This window comes from Peromyscus eremicus, chromosome 8b (genome assembly GCF_949786415.1).
Source record: "Peromyscus eremicus chromosome 8b, PerEre_H2_v1, whole genome shotgun sequence".
In the NCBI taxonomy this organism is placed as follows: Eukaryota; Metazoa; Chordata; class Mammalia; order Rodentia; family Cricetidae; genus Peromyscus; species Peromyscus eremicus.
Window position 1 is genome coordinate 10,800,824 of NC_081424.1, and position 22,085 is coordinate 10,822,908.

General features: G+C 47.1%; 1 protein-coding gene and 1 long non-coding RNA gene across 2 annotated transcripts in view; one reads left to right on the forward strand and one right to left on the reverse strand.

Moving 5' to 3' along the window:
• The window catches only part of Armc2 (armadillo repeat containing 2), a 106,448-nt gene extending 89,090 nt beyond the window's left edge, over nucleotides 1-17,358 (forward strand). Inside the window, exons 13-18 of the mRNA XM_059272486.1 lie at nucleotides 4,754-5,054; nucleotides 7,531-7,653; nucleotides 8,212-8,325; nucleotides 9,316-9,448; nucleotides 9,747-9,907; nucleotides 16,957-17,358. Coding sequence (XP_059128469.1) covers nucleotides 4,754-5,054; nucleotides 7,531-7,653; nucleotides 8,212-8,325; nucleotides 9,316-9,448; nucleotides 9,747-9,907; nucleotides 16,957-17,114 — 990 coding nt within the window. The 3' untranslated portion in view covers nucleotides 17,115-17,358. The remainder of the gene's footprint in view (nucleotides 1-4,753; nucleotides 5,055-7,530; nucleotides 7,654-8,211; nucleotides 8,326-9,315; nucleotides 9,449-9,746; nucleotides 9,908-16,956) is intronic.
• On the reverse strand, nucleotides 8,918-10,147 carry LOC131918401 (uncharacterized). Its single transcript, XR_009380965.1, has 2 exons — nucleotides 9,680-10,147; nucleotides 8,918-9,422 (listed from the first exon to the last, which is right to left on the reverse strand). It is a non-coding gene; the product is annotated as an uncharacterized LOC131918401 (long non-coding RNA).
• Nucleotides 17,359-22,085: the final 4,727 nt, after the last annotated feature.

A 22,085-nucleotide genomic window follows, 5' to 3' on the forward strand; every position in this document is an offset into this window, starting at 1 on the left:
CCTTGGAAAACATGTTTGAGAAAGGTGGGAAGACAAGACACCTCAGTATCGGACAGACAGACGTGGTGAGGGGAGCAGTTGGTGGAAGCCGGGTGCCGCGCACATCGCAATCTGTCAGCCCCGTTTGTTGCTCTTGCATGCCATCCTTCAGTTGGCACCGCTACTGCCAGGAACCGCCCCCTCCCTCTGCCATCTGAAGGCAGGGGGGAGGCATTGTGACAGCATTAACTCTTCCCGCCCTGCAACCTCTGCGAACCGAGTCATCCACGCCACGCCGCGACCCACACGGAAGTCAGAATAAAAAAAAAAAATTATTCAGATGTGGCAAGGACCCAGGGGGAATTTTAGGAAAAGCAGTGCTTGGTCTGTCCAGATGAATTTCACAGGGTCTGGGATAAATGCTCCCAGCCGCTGAGCAGGGATAGGTGGAGGAAGTAACCTGGGCCGGAGGAACCCAGGAAGAGGGGGAGGGAAGGAGGAGAAAAAGAACCCAGCACTGAGAATTCTTCACAATGCAGCCATCACATTTGGGGAGTAATGGATTAGTCCTGACAATGATGTAGCAAGATGAATAAGCTGTTTGTTAACTTCCCCAGAGGACATTTTAAATCACTCACAATGTCTCTGCTGTCTCTTTTAATGTTCCCTTGTGGGGCTGGGAGAACACCGCGGGGACAGTAAGGCAGCTGTTGTGAAATGGGGGAGGAGCTTGCTGTCGGGATAAGACGCTGGGAACAGCTTTGTTCAGATGGCGAAGATCGTGGTTAGTGATGCGGTTCATGTGTGTCTATTAAGCCTTGTTTGCAGGTTAGTTATGTTGTCTTGTCAACTTGACACAAGCTCGGGTCATCTGGCAAGAGAGAACCTCAACTGGAAAAACAAAACAAACAAACAAAAAACTCAACCCCCCAACCCAGCAATAGACTGGGCTGTAGGCAAACCTGTGGGGCATTTTCTGAATTGATAATTGACGTGAAAGGGTCCAGTCTACTGATGCCACTCCTGGGCTGGTGATCCTGGGAGGGGTAAGAAAAGTGGCTGAATGTGAGCCTGAGAACAAGCCAGAAAGCAGCCTTCCTCCATGGCCCCTGCTTCAGTTCCTGCCTCCAGGTTCCTGCCCGGACTTGATGTGGAAGCATAAGCCAAACAAAGTCTTTCTTTCCTAAGTTGCCTTTGGTCATGGTGTTTATCAGAGCAGAGAAGGAACCCCACCAGCACATCTGGAGGCCGGTGTGTTGGTCGCTGACACTCCTGCTGTGGTCAGTATTAATCGGCACAGAAGCAGAGCTTGTCTAGAGTCAGAAAGCAGATCAAAGTTTCTGCAGAAATTCTGCTCACAGTCATTGGCTTGGAAAATAGGAAGCAGAATTTCCTACCAGGGAACTTAGTGCTGGGCAATCCCCTCTGTCCTGCTTTTCTCCGGGACCTGGCCTGGGTGTTGGAAACGCTGTCTCCAGAGCCCAGGGCCTTTGGCACTGGGAGTTGCTTGAAGGTACCGTGCCATGGGATTCAGGGTCCTGGTGAAATCCTGTGCTTCCGGCAGGCTTCAGGTCCTTTGGGGAATGCACATGGCTAAGCAATGATAATTTGATATCAGGCATCATGAGATTGTCCCACAGGGACCTTTTACAGACTACCCCCAGCCCTGTCCACACAGTCAGTATTCCCTAGCATTTCAAGGTCGATCTCAAGTTCGTTTGTGGTGAATCTGCTGCTCACTGGCTCCCTTGAATCTGCTGCTCAAAATGTTTGTGTGTGTGTGTGTGTGTGTGTGTGTGTGTGTGTGTGTGTGTGTTCGAGAGCATGTGCAGGCACAAGCATGCCATGGCACACATGTGGAGGTCAGAAGCTAACTTTTGGGGAGTATCTTCTCTCCACCTACTCTGTGGGTTCCAGGGATTGAACTCAGGTCCTCAAGCTTGGCAGCAAGCGCCTTTAACCCCTGAGCCATCTCACCTGCCTCTCTCTCTCTCTCTCTCTCTCTCTCTCTCTCTCTCTCTCTCTCTCTCTGTCTCTCCATCCATCCCCCATTTTCTTTCTTTTTTCTCTTTTCCTCTCCCGCCCATCGTTTTTATCTCTTCTTTCTCCATCTCCCCCTTTTCTTCCTCTCTTTACCTCCCTCCCCTTCTCCCCCTCCTTCTCTACTCCTCTTTTTTCTCTTCCTTCCTCTCTTCCTTCTCTCCTTCCCCCTCCCTCACTGTATTTCAGAGGCTGGCTTTGGCTTTGAACTCAGTCCTCGTGACTGCCAGGATTCCAGGTCTGCACCCCTACTCCCAGCTTTGGGCATCCGGTTTTTTCCTGCACTCCTCGATCTGCAGACTCTGCTCCACAGTTCAGCGCTGTTAGCTAAGATCTTGTTGCACTCAGTCACCTGTCTCACACATTCAGTGTCTCACTCATTCAGTGTCAGGATACAGTCTCTAGGGGTCCAGCGACCCTGTGTCTCCCGTGGCTCTCTAGCTAGAATTCATCTCCTTTACTGTTTCACTCTTTGCAAAGATGTCCCCCCTCATAGATTAGTCTGTGCTGGTCAAGTAGATTTGCAAGCTGTTCGGAACACTGTCGTTGTGGTCTGTGTGTGCACAACCCCTGTCTGGGAGGTAGCTGTGAGTTGACTGTCTCTGAAAACGGTCCCCGTCCTGGGCAGGCTCCTGTCCTTGCCACAGAGTTGGGCTCTGCCCCTTCTTCATGATGGCAAGTGGTTCACAGCTGCGCCAGCCAGCGGTAGCCCCGCAGCTACTCTGCCAGGGTCAGGGACGTTTCTTCCAGAACAAGCAGGAGCAAGTTGGCATTGGCAGATTTGTCTCTGGCAAATCAAAAGGTGTCCTTTGCCCTCAATCTTCCTGACTCTGCCACACCCAACCCCTAGGACTGGACCTCAGGATTCCGTCTGTTCCTTTGTACCTTGTTAAAAACTGCCTAGCCCTTGGCCCCGCCCCCTTCCTTGAGGCTGCTGTAACTACTAATCTGCTCAGCAAAGCCAGAATGGTGGAAATCCCCCTAGCTGGTGGCTTAAGTCCTTAACTGTCTGCAAGCTGGCAGGGCAGAGGAGGGGAACCGATGGCCCCTGTGTGGGAGGGCCCCAGGGTCCAGGATCTGTTCCACTTGGACTAGCCATGGGCCTACACAGCTTCTGCAGTAGCCAGGGTAAAAGCGCTCGGTGGCCAGCACACTAAATAGCACACCCAGTTGAGCGATGACCTTAGCAAGCATTTCTTCCTCATTTCCTTCCGTGTGACCTCCTCTGCTCATTCCTCACCCTGGACTAAAAGGGCTCATCTCGATTCTTCTGTGTAACATTGTCAAACTAAGTAAACAGTTGTTCATTTGAGACAGGGCACCAGGTCGCTCGGATGGCCTCACACTGTCTGTGTAGTGGAGGAGGATGACCTTGAACTCATGACCCTCCGCCTTCCTCTCAGTACCAGGATTACAGGCATACAGCACCTTGCCCAGTGAAGCCATAAATACTTCTGTATCTTTAATTTAAAGGTTTCTCATGTTAGGTTTTTAATTTTTTTACTTTTTTTCTTCTTCATGTTTCTTTTTCTTTCTTTCCTTTTTTTTTTTTTTTTTTTTTTCCTTTTCTCTAGCCTAGGCTACCTGGAATTCATTATGTAGCCCATTCTGGCCTTGAACACATGGCAGTTCCTCAGCTTCTCATGTCTATATTTCACCTTTCTTTAAAACAAAACAAAAACCAGACCAATAAATAAATGAATGAATGAATGAATGAATGGATGGATGGATGAATGAATGAATGAATGAACCAAACCAGTTTTAGAGGAGGCGGGTGTTCCAGTTGGTAGATGCTTGCTTGTCTAGTACACACAAAGCTCTGTGGTCAATTCCCACTACAAAATAAACTGGGTTTGGTGCCACAGACCTGCAACCCCAGCCCTCAAAGGTGGAAACAAAGGACCAGGAGTTCAAGGTCATCTTTGGCTACATAGTAAGTTCAAGGCCAGTCTGGAATACATGAGACCATATCTCAAGAAAAGCCAGTCGATAAAAACATATTTATAATATGGCGTATGTACAGAAAAGTACATTTACACACATATATAAACTATCAAACAATTTTTAAAAATTTCAGTGATATAGCCATCACCCATGCTCAGAATTAACAGTCGCCGTGTTAATATGGGGTCCCTCAGTAGCACAATGGTTGTAGGCATGGGCTACATGAAGAGGCCCTGTCTCAGACAGACAGACAGACAGACAGACAGACTTCCCTTGCTGCAAGTGTCAACAGTGTTGAAATCAAGAAGCCCTGTTGTAACCCACTCCTCTGTTAGGTGCTTGATTTTTGAATACGGTACCTCAGTGGGGAGCAGAGGTGTCGGGGGAGGGGGTTTTTCCATGAAAAAGGATTTGGATGCTCAAGATATCTGTTAGCTTCAGAACTTTGATTGACATGACAGACTTAGCTCCCCTCGACTAACTGTTCTCAGGGAACTTTTTAAGAGACCACCCAGATTTTGAGATGAAGGCTCCCATCAGGCACTTTGCCTCCTTTCAGGGCCACCAGGCACTCCTGATCTCTTCTGTCACTTTGCACCCCATCTTGCCCATCTTAGGACCCACATGCCGCAAGACTTTGCAGAGGCCAGATGGGATCCATTTTTACTATTAGTTAAGTTGTGAATAAATTAAATTAAGACTCTATTCTTTCCAACGACTGTTCCAGCTCCTTCGTGCTTGTGACGCGCTGTCTTTTGGTTTTTTTTTTGTTGTTGTTGTTTTTTTGCAGGATTTAGTAATTCGCATTGTTTTTATCCTTGGCAACCTGACAGCAAAGAATAACCAGGCCCGGGAAGTTTTCTCCAGAGAGCGAGGGAGCATCGAAACTCTGCTCATGTTGTTTCAGAACTTCTACCAACTTGACCAGCAGCCCCCAAGGCTGGGGCCCTCAGGAGCCCGTCTGGCACCAGAGGCTGAGGACGTGCTGGTCAAGCTGACCCGCGTCCTGGCCAACATAGCCATTCACCCGCGCATCGGCCCCGTGCTGGCTGCCAATCCTCAGGTGGTGGGCCTGTTGCTGACCACGCTGGGTGAGAACTATAGCCCAAGGCGGTTCCGTGGGAGGGCTGTGGTGGGGGTTTGGCTCCCTTTAGGGAACCTCCTTGTCTGTGGAAAGGAAAAACACTTTGGGGGATTTGGCTCAGTTGGTAGAGTGCTTGCCTGACGTACACACACCCCAGGGGTCCATCTCCAGTGCTGCTTATACCATGTGGGGCAGCACATGCCTGTAATCTCAGCACTCAGGAAGTAGAGGCAGGGAAGCTAAAGGCCAGCCTGGACTACACGAGACAAAACCAAACCTACCACCACAAAACCTTTCTGCCTAGAAGTGTCTTAACACACCCTAGATTTCCAAACAGGAAGATCAGTAATGCCATAAATCTTTCCCAAAGAGCACAACCACTGAATCATGCCCCTTGAAAGGGTGAGTTTGGGGTTGTTTCGATGGCTCACCAGGGAAAGGTACTCATGGCCAACCCTGACGACCGGAGTTCTATCCCAGGATGCACGGAGTGGAAGGCAAGAATCAACTTCCACACGTTACCCTCTGACTTCCACACACGCACGTGGGCTGTGGCACACAGTCAGTAGATAAGTAAGCAAAAATATTAAAAGGTCAAGTTTTAATGGTTGGCGAATCATATCACAATTTAGGACAATTTTATATATCAAAAGAGCAAACACTGGCCGAAAGTTTAAAATGACATATTTTTCCAGGATCAGTCCACACGAAGAAGGTTCATTTCTTTTTCTAGTTCTTGGGTTACCTGTAATTATGTCCCCATCCCTCATGGCCTGCCTTTCTAGTTTACCCTGCCACAACAAACTGATGCTGATCTGTGTGCGCGTGCGCCTGTGATTGTATGCCACGTGTGCGGCTGCTTATGAGGCCAGAGGAGGGCGTCAGAACCCCCAGATCTGGAACTACATAAGGTGAGCTGCCAGATAAGGGTGCTGGGAACATAACTCTGGTCCTTTGGAAGAGCGGCAAGCACCCTCAACTGCTGAGCCATCTCCCCAGGCTCCCACAACAGAAATTTATTTCTCACAGGTCTGGAGGCTGAGGTTCACGGTCAATGCCGCAGCCAATCCTACCCCCGGAGAGAATGCCTCTTCCGGCTGTAGCTAGCACCTTCTCACGCACCGGGTGACTCCATGGTCCTTCTTTAGTGGGAACTACTGTTGAGATGGGGAGACTGTCTGTTTCTCTCTTTCTATTTTTTGGGTCAAAAATAGAGAAGAGGGAGGTCCAAAAGTCTTGCTGCCCTCTCTAAGGGCACACCCCAGTGACATACCTTTCCCCCATTAGATGCTACCTCTCACTGATGACCACCACAGACTGGCAACAAAATGTTGAACATGCAGGCTTTCAGAAGATACGTATGCAAACCATACAACAATCACTTGCCAATTCTGAAAGCCCCAAACCGAGTCACTCAGGTTTCTCTCTCCTTCACAATGGTACCCAGTCTCCAGGCACACTGATCTCTGCCCCATGCCTCAGGGAAGTCATACTATCCGAGGCACCCGACTGCTCCATACCTCATCTGTCCTCGTCTGCATGGTGACCGTAGCATGAAGAGATGAGTATGGAGGTGGCGTGAGAGATAGGGACAAAAAAAAAAAAAACAAACACACACACACACACACACACACACACACACACAAACACAAACACAGTCTCCTTATGTATCAAGCTAAAATTCTGTTTATTCATTTTCATGCTCATCAAGTATTTGTTTCTTTTGTCTTTCTTCATAGTTTCTTTTCATATAGCCCAGGCTCACCTTACACTCACTGTGTGTCCAAGGATGACCTTGAACTCCTGATCTTCCTGTCTCTACCGCATGAAAATGGGATTACAGGTGCACACCACCACGCCCAGTTTATGCGGTGTTGGGAATCTGTGCATGCCAGGCAAGCCCTCTACCAATGGAGCTGCAGCTCCAGCCCTTGTAAATGTACTTGGAGCTCCAGTAAATACTTAAAATTCAAGTGTGGGTTCAAAAAAATATAAACTGGGCATGGTGGACGCACTTCTAACTCTGGCACCCAGGAGCGGGAGGCAGGCAGATCAGAGGTGGGCAGGGCTGGGGGTAATGGAGGAAGCAAGGGGCCATCTGTCGAGTTTGGAAGACAGAGTCAATGGTGAGGGATAGATAACGACCTGAGGATCGCTCTGTTGAGAGGCAAGATGTGGGAACTAAAGTAAGCTACCCAGGTTGGGTCCCTAAGACCAGGGCATGTGGGTTAGGTCGGGGACATCTCAGGTCCCGGTGGTATTGCCCTCTTCACTGCAGACCTAGGGCCCCATCTGACTTTTCTAGACCTGTCTGTGGGAATCGGGTTAGCATGTCCTGTGTTGTCACGGGAAGTAAAGCTTCCTCAAGCAGTGCCTCTTGGGCCCCTACACCCAGCTTGCTCCCCAGCCCCAACTCCTGTTGCTGTGACGATGGCATCACTGCAGAGCTGAGCGTTTTTGACCCCCTTATCACTTGGTTTCAGAATCCAAGTCACTGGGCGACTGTGAGGAGCTGGTGGTCAATGCCACGGCAGCCATCAACAACCTGTCATTCTATCAAGTGAAGAGCTCCGTCCTGCAACACAAAAAGCTGTATGTCGCTGAACGTAAGGCTCACTCGGGCATGGCTTCACTGACACTCCTTTAAGGTCTTGATATTAGCACCTAAAGCACACCCTGGAGGCATTACTGCAGCCGCCGCCCCAGACAGCCGAGAAGCTTGAACATGGGAACCATTTGTTTCTTAGTTCTCGTTGAAATGACCTGCGGGTTGTATTTTAGCAGCGTCAAAAAAATGTTAAGTTCTCTGTATTTTCTAGGAGGTTAGTTTTCACTCACCTTTAAATACGGTTACAGTAAGAAATAGAGAATAATGTCACCAGTGTAGGTTTAGAACGTGTGGAAACGCTCAGCTCCAGAGGCAGAGACAGGTGGATCTTGGTGAGTTTAGGGCCAGCTTGGTCTACAGAGTGAGTTCCAGGCCAGCCAGGGATGTGTCAAACAAATAACAACAACAAACCCACATAAACAAAACCTCATACACACAGTACCCCTTCTATTATTGCTGAAGTATATGCATTTCTGTAGTAACAGTAAAGAGTATAAATGGTATTTGGAAGTTATTTTAAAGTTATTCATTTTCTCTGTCTGATTGCCAAATCCAGTGCTCTTAAAGCTCCTTGTGAGTGACAACATGGATGGCATCCTGGAGGCCGTGCGGGTCTTTGGAAACCTCTCCCAGGACCATGACGTCTGCAATTTCCTCATGCAGAAAAATGGTAGGTTAATGACAGTTGAGGTCCTAAGCACATGACTCTTGTCACTAGTCAGCTAAGTGGCTTGGAAGCGTGGGTGATAAAGTGTGGTGTTTGTTTCCATTTTAAGATGAATCATGCTTTACATTTGTCCCATATGGGGGACAGCTCAGGATGCTGTAATAGACCAAGGCTATGTCTCTCTCCCCGAGAGTAGCCTCTTAAGTGATAGGATAAGGCAGTGCATGCATGCGTTCGTGTGTGTGTGTGTGTGTGTGTGTGTGTGTGTGTGTGTGTGTGTGTGTTGGTTGCTTAATGAAATCTGCACTCATTATGTCTATCCCTGGGGATAGACTGGAGATTTTTTTCATTCACATGCTAGAATACATTACACTTTGCTTGTCACTGAACACACTAAGTGTCCAACAACCAAAAGGACATCTGCAATAAATATAACGTATTATGATTTGTAAATATTATTAGGTTTTTCTGCCGCCCCTATGGAAGTCTGTCATAGTCTAGCTCCAACCTGTCGAAGGGTTCCTGGTGGAGGAGAGAGGAATGAGGAAGTATTAGATAGAAATATAGAAGGAGACAATAAGACAGAGACACAGGATGGCTTCGGGAGGGCCCTGGGTCAATACCCAGTCACCTTGAGGTTTAATCCAAAGGGCTTTTTATAATATGCCAAGGGGAGAGGCAAATGTCACCACTGGGGACTCCCCCCAGAGAGGGGGCTGCTGTTGGGTCAGTGGTAGCCGTAATAGGGCCAGAGGCTGTGGAAGGGAGGAAGGCTCCAAGAGCAGTGGGTATTACTGGGTCCACAGTGGGAGTTGGATAAAACTTAGGAGGAATGGGTTCGGCACACTAACCAAGGGTCCAGTGTTGCAAGCCGCATCTTCCTGCTTCCCCACCCCTGTCCATCCCTCAGTCCCAAACCCCACCCCATTTGTAAAACAAGCTGCAGCTGGGATGCAGGCTTTGACGCTCTGCACGTGTTCTCTGCTCTCCCAGTACACAAGTTCATGATCGCGCTGCTGGAAGCCAAGCATCAGGACATTTGCTTTGCTGCCTGTGGGGTTCTCCTAAACCTCACCGTGGATAAAGACAAGCGTGCCATTCTGAAAGAAGGTGGAGGCATTAAAAAGTAAGTAAGGCAAGAACTCCCAACTCTCAGGATACTGGGAACATGTTTGTCCCGAGAGGTTGGGCCCTTTGACCATTCCACTAGAGCAGCCGGGGTTCAGAGGGGGGTGAGAATTTACTGGACACTTTTCCCAATCCAGAGGTGCATGAGTGAAAACTTGGTAGTCAGTTAAATGTGTAGCTATGAATTTAAAGGATGATTATATGGAGTTCAGAAGACTAGCCATCGTACCAATGATAGAAAACGTCAAGACAAACTCTGATCTGCTGACGCCTTCAGTTTGACATTCCTCGCTCAGGTTAGTGGATTGCTTGAGAGAGTTTGGTCCCGGCGACTGGCAGCTGGCCTGTCTGGTGTGCAAGACCTTGTGGAACTTCAGCGAGAACATCACAAGCGCATCATTGTGCTTCGGAGATGAAGATGCCAACAGGCTCCTGGTCCTCCTGTCGTCGTTTTTAGGTAAGGGCCCTTGCTGTGGATCTGTGACCTTCACCCAACAGGCAGGAAAACTGTGTTCTCTGACCTGGCGGGGTAATGGCTGCTACACAGCAGCAGAATGCCAAAGGAAACTCTTGCAGATAGCTTCTGGAAGAGACGGAGAGCTAGTTACAGTCCGAGCAGAAGGATTCCTAACTGCCCAGAACTGCAACGGTCAGTTTCTCCTGTGGCCACCCCCTTCTTCTTTGATGGATAACTATCAGCAGCCTTGTGCCTCTGCTGTTTAAAGGTGTATAGACTCTGTCATAACTGAGAAACTACGGTTAAAAGCTATTTTGAATTAAGTCGCATTTCCAGTTGACTATATTTTAATTAGTGGTGTTCATGATCACGTAGGGAAGGGTCTGTGAAATTACATGATATTACAGTGGGGTCCCCATGCTTGAAAGGTAGGAAAGCATATAAACTGAAGATCACTTCCTACTTTAACTTTTTTCTACTTTTAGCATTTTTTCCAACCTGGTTTTTGTCTAAAAATAATAATTTAGGTAAGTTAATGAGTGAATGATTTTTTACAAATTCTATTCCCTACTTAAAGGCGAGGGTCCATGGTGATCCAGTTAGGATGGGCTGTGTGGAAAGGCTCAGTGAGACTCAGAAGCCAGGGCCTGAATTCTTCCAGGTTGTATTTGTGGTGTTCTTTGAATAGTGCGTCTCTCTTCTATTGCCTGCCTTTCTGTTTTTAAAGTGGGAGTGTGACGAACCCCGCGCAGTCCCAGGAAGTTAACTGTGAGGCTTAGACAAGCATCACACAGAAACGTAGAAGACCCACAGTGTTCAAGTCCAACAGCTCCACATTCCAGGCCCTTGCTTCATCCCTCGTAAGCTTCTACAGCTTAGGTTTGGCCTCTTGTCTAGGTCACTGGACCGTCGCTGTGAAGAGAGAGACGCCATGACCAAGGCGACTCTTACATACAAAAGCATCTAACTGGGGCTGGCTTACAGTTTCAGAGGCTTAGTCCATTATCATCATGGTGAGGAGCAGGGCAATAGGCAGGCATGGCGCTGGAGAAGCAGAGTTCTACATGCAGATCCTCAGGCAGCAGGAGAGAGAGACTGGGCCCCGCATGGACTTTTGAAACCTCAAAGCCCGCCCCCGGTGACACACTTCCTCCCACGAGGCCACGCCTCCTAATCCCTGTCAACTAGCACCACGTCCTAATGACCAAGCATTCAACTATATGAGCCTTGGGGGCCATTCCTATTCACACCACTCCTCTTTCAGCTTATGTTTTTATCCCCTCTAAGCTCAGGTTGATCGATGGCTACTCTTCAGGGCACCTAGGGATAACTGTGCACTTACACCAAGAGTTTAGTACTGTACCTGATACCAGGCAAGACCTCAAGCAGGGCTAATGTGCTTTATGGATGCTAAGGGATGCAGCAGGAGATCATTGGACAGGAACAGAAGCTCGGAAATTACTTGAAAGAAATCCAATCTGTTTGGCTATTAATGGAGTTTGTCATGAAGGTATATGATATCTGTGTGTACGTGTGTTAAAGTTCAGGCCAAGAAAAAGAATGGACCTAGTTGTAGATGACTGAAGTTCTCGGTGTCCTTGTGAACTGGGTTTCTCTGGTGTCAGGAAGCAGGGATGCTTGCACAGGTTATCTGAGTTCAGTTGCCGTGGGGCCTGAGCTCAGAAATCAGATGTGGGGTTAAGGCAGCTGGCCTGGCATAAATTATGAGAATGAGGTGCAGAGCCAGAGTTGGGGACCTCTGCTCTAGCTCATGAAGACATTCAGGGAAGGGTGTGGAGGAAGGGGGAAGCCAGGAAACCAGATAGTGCAGTGTCCCCAGGGGCTGCTTGGGATCCATCAGCCTCGGGGACTTGCTCAGGAGCAGGCGTCCTCAGCCCTGCTCTGGGTCCACCGTTCAGGAGCCCCAGCTCTGCCTTGGCTTAGCTCCCCTGTTTCTCCTTGCCCCGTCTAATTCCATGCTTGCTCGTGTATCCTGCTACCCCGTGTTTCCACTCTCCACACCCAGTGTTCGTGGCTGCCTCTCTCTGGCTGTTGGCATTCTTCCTGTCTTCCATTCAGGGAGAAGCCATGGCTGGCTTAGGGAGCCACTCCCCAGGAGTCTGAGGCTTTGGTGTGTCTCAGATTTTGTGTGTCTGAAAGGCCGTCCTTGTCTAAGCTTGGGACAATCAGCTCTGAATAACAAGGGTGTCAGGGGCCACACCGCCTGTAAGGACCAGCCAGGAAAGCTGTGGGCAGGGCTGGCTCCTGAGCAGGGCAGAATCCCCAGGAGGCATTTGGTTGTAGTCAGTCTATTGCCTACTACCCCACTGCCAAGTTTCCCACCGGGCTCCTCCAGCCCTTGGCATGCCCACATGCAGTACACCCCTTGCAGGTTTCACAGCTTTAGAAGCCCCCGGTCATGGTCTGATCACAGGAATCCTAGGCGGCTGAGACAGCAGTCAGTCACAGTGCACGACCTGTGTGATTTCTCCTTTGTGAGGGTTTTGTAAGCTTCATTTCTCGGCTCCCACTGAGTCCCTGGAAGGAAATCACATTTCATCCAGAGTGGTGCCTTGTGAAAGCTGTGATTGGCTACGAGGGGTGCCAGCTACCTTTGTGTTAAGAGTACTTTTCCTTTAGGATCTTTACATTGTGATGTAGCAACAGGCCGTTTAGTTGTCCAGACTCACGGAGAGCCTGCCTCTTCCAACCTCAGTCCGTTGTGTCAATCTGTCTGTACTTCATTATTTTTTCTAAGTTCATTCTATATGAACATATTGTATATGTTTGAAGTCGTTAGCTAGGTGCCTTCACTTAGTAGAAAGTGAGTCTAGAAAGGTAACATGACTTGCCAAAAGTGATACTGTAACAGAAGATGGGGCTTATCATCAAAGGATCAACATTTGCACTGTGTTTTCCTCTGTTATGTGCCTAGCACTCTAGCAATCTCCACCAGGGCCATTGTGGTGTGGGGAGCTAAACCAGCTCAGTTTGACCAGGGAGCCAGCTCACAGGACACTTGAGCCTGTCATGATAGAGTATGGAGATTAGAAGATACTTGGGGGGATAGTTCTTTCCTTCCATTGTATGGGTTCTGGGGATCACACTTAGGTTGCCAGACTTGGCAGGAGACCCCTTTACCTGCTGGGCCAGCCTGCTTGCCCTATACTCAGCTGTTGTATGCTCACCCCAAGGTACATGGCTCCTGGCATCAGGTTTTGTGACAAGGGAACAGTGGGACCTAGCATTCCAGTTGGAGAATCACAGCATGAGGACAATACCAAAGTGCCACCCAGTGCTCCTGGAGCAGCTGAGGACTGTTCCCTAAAAGAGAATGACTGAGAGACATGACTGAGAGACATGAGACCTCTCCACCAGTGACTTGTGCTGCATAGGAAGCTAGGAGGCAGTACACTGCTCGAGGGGAGCTTCACTGGGCACCGTGGCACTGGAGCACTGCTTCACTGGGCACCATGGCACTGGAGCACCACTTTGCTGGGCACAGCAGCACAGGAGCATTACTTTAGTGGGCATTGTGGCACTGGAGCACTGCTTCACTGGACACCGTGACACTGGAGCACTGCTTCACTGGGCACCATGGCACTGGAGCACTGCTTCACTGGGCACCATGGCACTAGAGCACTGCTTCACTGGGCACTGAAGCACTGGAGCACAAGATACTAGAATACCACTTCACTGGGCACTGTGGCACTGTATCTGGGAACTACAGCACTGGAGCACAGCTTTTGCTGTGCACCAAGGCACTGGAGCACCAGTTCAGTGTGCACTGTGGCAGTAGGCACCAGACCACTGGAGCACTGCTTCACTGGGCACCACAGTACTGGAGCACTGCTTCACTGGGCACCACAGCACTGGAGCACTGCTTCACTGGACACCACAGCACTGGGGCACTGCTTCACTGGGCACTGCAGCACTGGGGCACTGCAGCGCTGGGCACCACAGCACAAGACACTGGAACACTGGTTTACTGGGCACCATGGCACTGGAGCACTGCTTCTCTGTGCATGGTGGTACTGGGGCACTGACTGTTTTAAGTCTTTCAATCCTTTGTAGTACTTCACCCTAAGTTTTAGTATTTGGAAGTGTACAGTGCATAGAGAAAGCATAAGAACGCCTGGTTATCAAGATCAGTGCAATTCACACCATGGCTAGGAAGTCAGTTGAATCCATTATAACCATAAAAATTTAAAACCAAAAAATAAGCCGGGCGGTGGTGGCGCACGCCTTTAATCCCAGCACTCGGGAGGCAGAGCCAGGTGGATCTCTGTGAGTTCGAGGCCAACCTGGGCTACCAAGTGAGTTCCAGGAAAGGCGCAAAGCTACACAGAGAAACCCTGTCTCGAAAAACAAAACAAAACAAAACCAAAAAATAAAAATGTAAAAAACTGAAGTGGCAAAGAAAATACCAGATATATCGTTGCACATAGAAAAGGTAGCGTTTATTTGCTATTTATATAAATAAGTATGTAGAGAGTCACGGAACAAGAACTACGGCTTCCTGTGGGTCACAGGACATTTGATGGATCTGCATTTCCCGGGGATCAGCCTCTGCCACTCTTGCAGTACACGCTTAGAACTCTACCACCTAATGAGACGCTCCACTTTTTAATGCACTTTTTATTTCTGCATTTTTCTTATTGGCAGTTATTTAACTATCTCTGTCCTGTCTGTCCTGACTTGGAGTTAATATGGTCTGACTACTGATAATCAATTTCTATATCGGCTGGACTTCAAGGCCAGCAGAATGCTAACATTAACATTAGATTAAAAACCAAACACTGGCTGGTGGTGCCACACACCTTTACTCCCATCACTCAGAAGGCAGAGCCAGGCGGATCTCTGATTTCGAGGCCAGCCTGGTCTACAGATCAAGTTCCAGGACAGCCAGAGCTACACAGAGAAACCCTGTCTTGAAAACCCAAACAAACCAACCAATCAAATAAACAAACAACCCCCCTAAACAGAGAATATGCCAAACCACCAAATGCATCCATAGCCCTAGCAGAGGAAGGAATTGTGAAGGGTCCTGCTGCTTAGAACTAACACCTTGGGAAAGGAGGACAGAACACAGATTCTGCCAGCAAATGTTTAGTGCTCAGAAAGATCTAGAAAAGAGGAAACAGGAAGATGGTCTGGAAATCTGGAGTCACTCTGTCTAGCAGGCTCTTCTTGTCCAGAAGAAGCCAGACAGGAAGGCCTTTGAAGGCATGGAACACTGGCTGCGCCCTCCCTGCTCGAGGCCTGGGTTATCTCACCCGTGGAGAGGGCCAGGTTTGCTTACAAGGTCTCCATGGAGGTCTGGCTGGAGTGCTTGTGTCTGCATAGAACTTATCTCGGAGCCGCATAACTCTGCACTTGATCCTGAGGAGGGGAGGGGACAGTCCCTTATCTAACGCCGATGCCACTCACACCCTTGGTGCCAAGTACACACTGAGCAGACACAAATGTCTGGTGCAGAAACTGTAAACAGCGCAGCAGGCGCCACTTAACGGGCTCTAATCGGCCCTACAGCATGTTTGCATGTGTGAGTAACAGGATTTGTGGTCATCATGGGACTCAGTGGCCGCCAGGTAAGTTGTCCACCTCAGGCCACAGAGCTAGGCATGGCAGAACCAGTGCACCTTCCTAAGGCTGTCACCTAGGGTGTGAGTGAGGCCAGGAGGAACAGAAAGAGGTGGTGGCTAGTGAGGACTCTGGCCATGTGGTTTTCCACGCGGGATGGAGATGCTTAAGAGTGCTCACAGCATCCGGTGTGCTCTGGGTTGAACAAACTGAACTTTTATTTTTCATTTTATTTTCACAAGTGCTTTTCTGCAGTTTTTCTGCAGGAGACTCAGTCTTTAGGATTCTAACATCCTCCCATTTTTTTTTTATGGGAAGTGTGGGGTCGGGGAGTGACTTTTGTGTCAAATTGACCCATTTTCCCAATGAATTCCTCTCTATCATTGAAGTAATTAGTCTTTCTAAAGCACAGCTATCTAGTCTTCATTTATTTTGAGAAATTGTTACTGACTTTTGGATGCAAACAGATGTGTGAAACTTAGGAAACTATTGAAAGGGAAGCTCACTTCAATCTAAGATGGTTTTTTTTCCAAGCAACAACAACAACAACAACAACAACAACAAATTATTGCCCTTTTAAATTGAGACATTAAAATATACTTGTTTTGAAGGGGCACACTGGTGCATGCTAGCTTGCATGGGTGTGCCGATGCATGCTAGTTTGCAGGGGCATGCCTGTGCATGCTAGCTTGCAGGGGCATGCTGGTGCATGCTAGCTTGCAGGGGCATGCTGGTGCATGCTAGCAGTCTCAGCACTTAGCATTACAGAGTCTGAATGCTAGGGTTCTAAAATTCCAAGATACTGTCCTAATTCCCAGCACTTACACAGAGGCTCACAACCATCTCTAACTTCAGTTCCAGGGCATCCAGTCCCCTCTTCTGACCTCCACAGACACCAGACATGTACGTGGTGCACAGGCTTACAACAGGGGAACACCCAGAAATATTAATAATGATAATAATAAAATAAAAATAACCAAAAAAAGACCTGAGTAAACACACACACACACACACATACACACACACACACACACACACACACACACACACACACACTTTGTTCTTAACTATTTGTAAAGTTCAAAAGAATGCTCATTAAAATAGCTTTCTTTCTCAGGGTGCAGTGGTATGAGCCTGTGGTTGCCTCTCCTGGGATATCCGAGGCAGGAGAATCACGAGTTCAGGAGCCACAGATTAGCAGAAGCCTAGGCAACATAGGAGACTCTATCTCAAAAACACACAGACCAAATCAGTCAATCAATCAATCAATAAATAAATAAATCAATAAATACATGCCTTTTAATCCTAAATCACAGGGTGTGTCATTGGGTCATGTCCAGTCATGGTGGCATTAAAGATGACCCTGAATGAAAAGTCTCTCCCCATGGGAAACGAACTCTATTCAGTGTGATCACGCTCCACGTAATTGCTCTAATTTTGATTTTTTTTTTTTTTCCTGGATACAGATGAAGAACTGGCCCTGGATGGCAGTTTTGACCAAGACCTAAGAAGCTATCACAGACTCCACTGGGAAACAGAATTCAAACCTGTGGCCCAGCAGCTTCTGAAGCGAATCCAGAGTCACCACACGTCCCTGGAGCCCCTGCCCACCCCTTCTTTCTAACATGACACAAGCTAAAGACAGATCTGGGGAGTCAGGCCTCCCTCATTCTCGGGAAGTGGTAAAATCCTGACCGTTTCTCAGTGTTAACACATGTGGAGCATTTTAAAAATACTGATTTTAGTGAATAGCCTAAGTATTTTTGAAAGAAGTAAGCATTTCTTCTTTTTCTAGATATTATGGAAAAATGAATATATATATTTTCTGCTATGAGAGATGTGAGATGGAAATATATGCATTTTTAAGACTTCGCTTTCTATTTGCCTTTAAATCCTTAGAAAATAGCCTTAAAAATCCCGATCCGACCACTTTGGAATGAACACGCTTGTCGGTTCACTAGACAAGGAACTGCGCAGTGGAGACTTGGGGTTTGAACACCGGGGGATGGTGTCCGGGAAGGTACATGACTGTACAGGCGTCTTTCCCAGCCCTTACTACATCTAAGAATAAGTCCCCTGACTCATGCTAGTATTTTCTTGTTATTAGAGAAAGAATAAGCAGAGGAAAGAGAGAAAACTGCTCAGGGATGCAGGAGATGCAGCTCAGTGGTAGAGCACTTGACTGCCCTGGTTTTACCCCCAGCACAGGGGTAGGAGGAAATACTACTTTAGATCATCTATCTCCTTGGTTTTTTAGTTTAATTTTTTCTTTTGTTTGTGTGGATGTTTGACTTGCATGTGCACCCTGTGCATGCAGTACCTGTGAGGGCCAGAAGAGGGTGTCAGATCTGAGATGGGAGTCATAAATGGTTGTGAGCTGTCTGGTGGGTGCTAGGAATCAAACTCAGGTCCTCTGCAAAAGCTCTTAAAAGTGCTCTTAACCACTGAGCCATCTCTCTAGCTCCTACATTTTTTAAAAGATTAAAAAAAAATTTATGTGCATGTTTGTGTCTGTGTAAACATATGCCCTGTGTGTATGGATTCCCTTGAATTCAGGAAAGGGTGTCAGAGTCCCTGGAACTGGAGTTATAGATGGTTTTGAGCTGCTGGACTTGGGTGCTGGGAGCCAAACTCAGGTCCTCTGGAAGAGCAGCCAGTGCTCTTTAACACTGAGCCATCTCTCCAGACCCAGCCACCTACTTCTTGAATTAAGTAAAACTGATGAAAAAGAATACTTTGCCTTTCTTTTCATTTGAAATACACTGACTGAATTAGATGTTGTTTTCTCGTTAGACTGTATCTAAGAGAGATGACGTAACAGATTAAAAAGTACGCGCTTAGCTGTGCGGCATTTCTGTTTGACGTCTGCTCTCTTCTGCTTGCTGTGGGGCCTTAGACAATTAACTAAATTTCTTGAGCTCATACTACAAAATGAGGATAATAACCTCTTTTTATTTTAGTGTATGCCTGAGTCAGGGTTCTTAGAGGAACAGAATCAATAGGATGTGTGTGTGTGTGTGTGTGTGTGTATACAATCAAAGGAGATTTATTAGGTTGGCTTACTGGCTGGAAAATCCAACAATGGCTGTCTGCCTTTTGGAGACTGTGATCAGTCCATGAGTCCTCGGTCTGGTGCTGAAGGCCTGGAGAAATCCTCGAGAGCATGTGGTCTTCAGTCCACGTTGGAGACTGGAGAAGACGGATTCCCAAGTCAATAAAGGACAGCAGCAATAGTGGAGAAAAAAGAGTGAATGGGCTTGCCAGCCAGTGTGAAGGCAGAAAGGCAAAAGCTCGTTTCCCTCGGACCTCTGTATCTGGGCAGCTTCAGGGAGAATTGCTGACCACCGTGGGGGAAGGTTTACCTCCCTCAGTGAAGCTTTCCAGGAAACACCCCAGCAGGCAGGCTTGCCCAGTATGTCTCTTAGTGGGTTCCCGAGCTAGTAAGGTTGACCACAACATCAACACACAGCGTAGTTTTGAGCAAAGCATTCAGTCAGCAGCTTGTAAACGTACACTATAATTATTATGAGGGGAGTCTGTTTGTCTCAGGGGTAAAATTTGACTTTGAATAAATGATTTAAAAAGACAAAGCAATTTTGATTGTGATTGTTAGCCTGTACTAGCCAAATGACAGTTTGCAGTTCTGCTTGGAAAAAGACATTACAAAACGTTTATTTTTGACCCCAAATGTGATCTTGGGATGAAAGCAGGTGAGGGAAACCAGCTTCCTCTTTTTCCCCCAGGGTACTCTTGAGCAGGGAGAAATAAGGAATATGTAGATAGAAATATAGAGGAGAGAGACAATTAGAAACACAGGATAGCTTCAGGAGGGCCTGGGTCCAAACCCACCAGCTCCTTATATCTCTACTAAATGGGCTTTTAAAGGAATGCCAAGGGGTGGAGCAAAAGACCTTCCCCCAGCACGGCCAAATGCAGACCATCCCAGACACCTGGTAACCATGCATGTGGTCCAGGCATCTCCTAATGCAGCCCTGCTGTGTAAAGCAAGCTCAGATCTCACTAGGAAGCTTTTGTGGGCTCCCACAGGTCCCTCCTCTTAATTTTTTAAAGAGCCCCTCAGGCCCCTCAGATAGGCTGGTCTGTCTTAGGTCATACCCTTTAGCCAGACAACCCTTACCTGTCTTGGAGGTACACTTTCCATCAAGTGCCCTCTAGCTTAGGTTGGGAATCTGGCAAGAGAAAGTTGCCTGTCCTTGACTCTTAGCCTCTGGCAGGAGGGAGCTTAACACAGCTCTGGCCCAAGTTCCTATTGAGTTTACAACCTCCACAGTGATCTTCATAGCTGCCACACCTCCCAGTACAAAAGTAGAGGATGACAGAGATGGCATATCTTTTTTGGAATGAATCTTAAGATGTCTATAACAGCCTTAGCTGTGCCAAGCCCTTTTTTAAATCAATAAACTCTTGATGCAAACCACAGAGTTTCATCCCAAGGTCACATTTGGGGTCAAAAACCACATCAAATTACATCAAACTTAGAGATTCCCTTAGCTTTACCAAACTCTGGTTTATTAACATCAACATAATTCTAGTATAAACCTTACTATATGTATTTACATCTATCATGGCTATTTACTATATGTATTTACACTTCTTACAAACTTACATCACTATCTCTTAATAGAACTAACTTACACTAGAAAGTATCTAGAAGAGATTTCTTAATACCTAGAAAAGCTTTCTAAATTAACATCTAGGAAAGGCTTCTTAGCTAAACTATTAACAAGACGGGAAGTACACAAAATCATTTCTAAAGTTCAGAGTTTATAGTCAGTTTTGATATCATTCTGAAAGTTCTCCTGACAGTTGGAAATAAGAGCCTAATTTGTCAATGGCTCCCTCAACCCTGGGATTCAGTGAGTGCTGTTGCTATGGAATTGTAACACCTGTTGCTAGGGGGCTGTAACACTCTTGGGACAATGCCACTGCCCCAAAGTCACCTTTCCCACCGAGCTCTCTCAGCCGATCTGGAACTGGCAGACGTGTGCACAGTGGCAGACGGTTTCTGACTAGGGCCTGTCCTTTTACCCAACTCATTGCAGCTCCCCTGAGTGCTATGATTCAGACAAATGTCTCTGTTACAGCAGAACTTTCGGTTTGCTCTACCGAAAAGCCTCGCCTCAGGATGAGGACGAAATTACTGTATTGAGCTGCTGTAAAACTCTTAGCAAAATCTCCTTGCACAACTATTAGGCACTATCTCAAGTTTGCATTGATTTGCTGCTAGTTAGACAAAAGTGGTGTGTCTCCGAGCTCCATTTCTTTTCAGCTTTTCATTGGAGCTGACACTCAACAAACTCTGAATTTTCCCCCTTCTTAATTTTTTAAAGCTGCTTTTTAAGTTTACCGTGAGCATTTTTTAATGATATCAATGTTTTTCTCTGGAAACTTAAGTCCAACTCAATCTTGCAAGCTCTTGAAATCTCCCAGTGTAAGGGCCATTTTCCCTTGTTTTCTAAAGGGTTTCAAAATGGCTTGTTGATAAACAGTATTAGCACTTTAATAATCTCCTTAGAGGCAGGCTTTTTGCCTGTTCTTAGTTCTCAGGAGGTAAGATTAAGCTTTCTAACATTGCTTTGAAAAGAAACTTCACTTTCAGCTAAAAAACCAGTTTTTCTGGGCAGTACTGCCATTTTATCTGAAAAACTACATAGTGCACTTCTCTATATGGGCCCGCTGTTACGAATGACCTTATGGACTACATTTCCCATAATTCCTTTGGAGTATGCCACTTTTGTTTCCCTTTACATGGCTAACATCAAGTTTCTGCTTTTAGCATGAGAGGTTTGAGACAAGTTTTTTGCTTTTTTCATCATGAGAGATCAAGAGATTTCTATTCTCCCTGAGCTGGTATTCCTAGGTGTTTTTCTTTCCTGATATATCCCTGGAGCTAAGTCATTCCTGCCTGGTTTCACATATTCAGGCAGGTCCTTTTGTGCCTGAAGCAAAATTCCCTTGGGGCGTGCTCTTCCACCTTACTGGGTCAGTAAGGGAAAACAAAAGTACTTAAGATAAAGCTTTTTCACAACCCTTTCAGAGAGACTTTCCCCTGATAGATCTTTGTCTTGTCCTGCTTGTTCCTTCCCCCCAGATGCAGATTCACAATGGCTGTGGCTTCATTCCTCTGCTAACTGCTTCTGGAGGTAGGAGCTTCTGTCCCTGATTCTGCCTCAGCTTTTCCCATGCTGCCATTGCAGCTACTGCTTGGAACTTAGACCCTTTTTTATGCTAGCAGCCTTCCCCCAGGTCCTGCACCTTTCAGGGAGGAGTCTGTCCCTGTTCCATTTTCTGCCTATACTGTCTCACCAGGCCCTTGCCTCAGGGAACTCTAGCCACTGTTTTTCTCTAGCTTGGAGAGACGGGACTTAGCAGAGAGGATTTGCCTTGTTCCAAGAGGTCTTTTTGTTTGTTTGTTTGTTTTTTTTAGAGAAAACCACAGGTGACTTTCCCATAGAGTTCCAGGTGAATCGAATTTTGTCTTTACAGAAAGAGAAATTTCTGAGAAGCAAAGATCTAAAAAGTTTTTTGGTTTTTTAGAGAGAGATTAAGTTTTTCCCAAGAAAGCTTTCAGTTT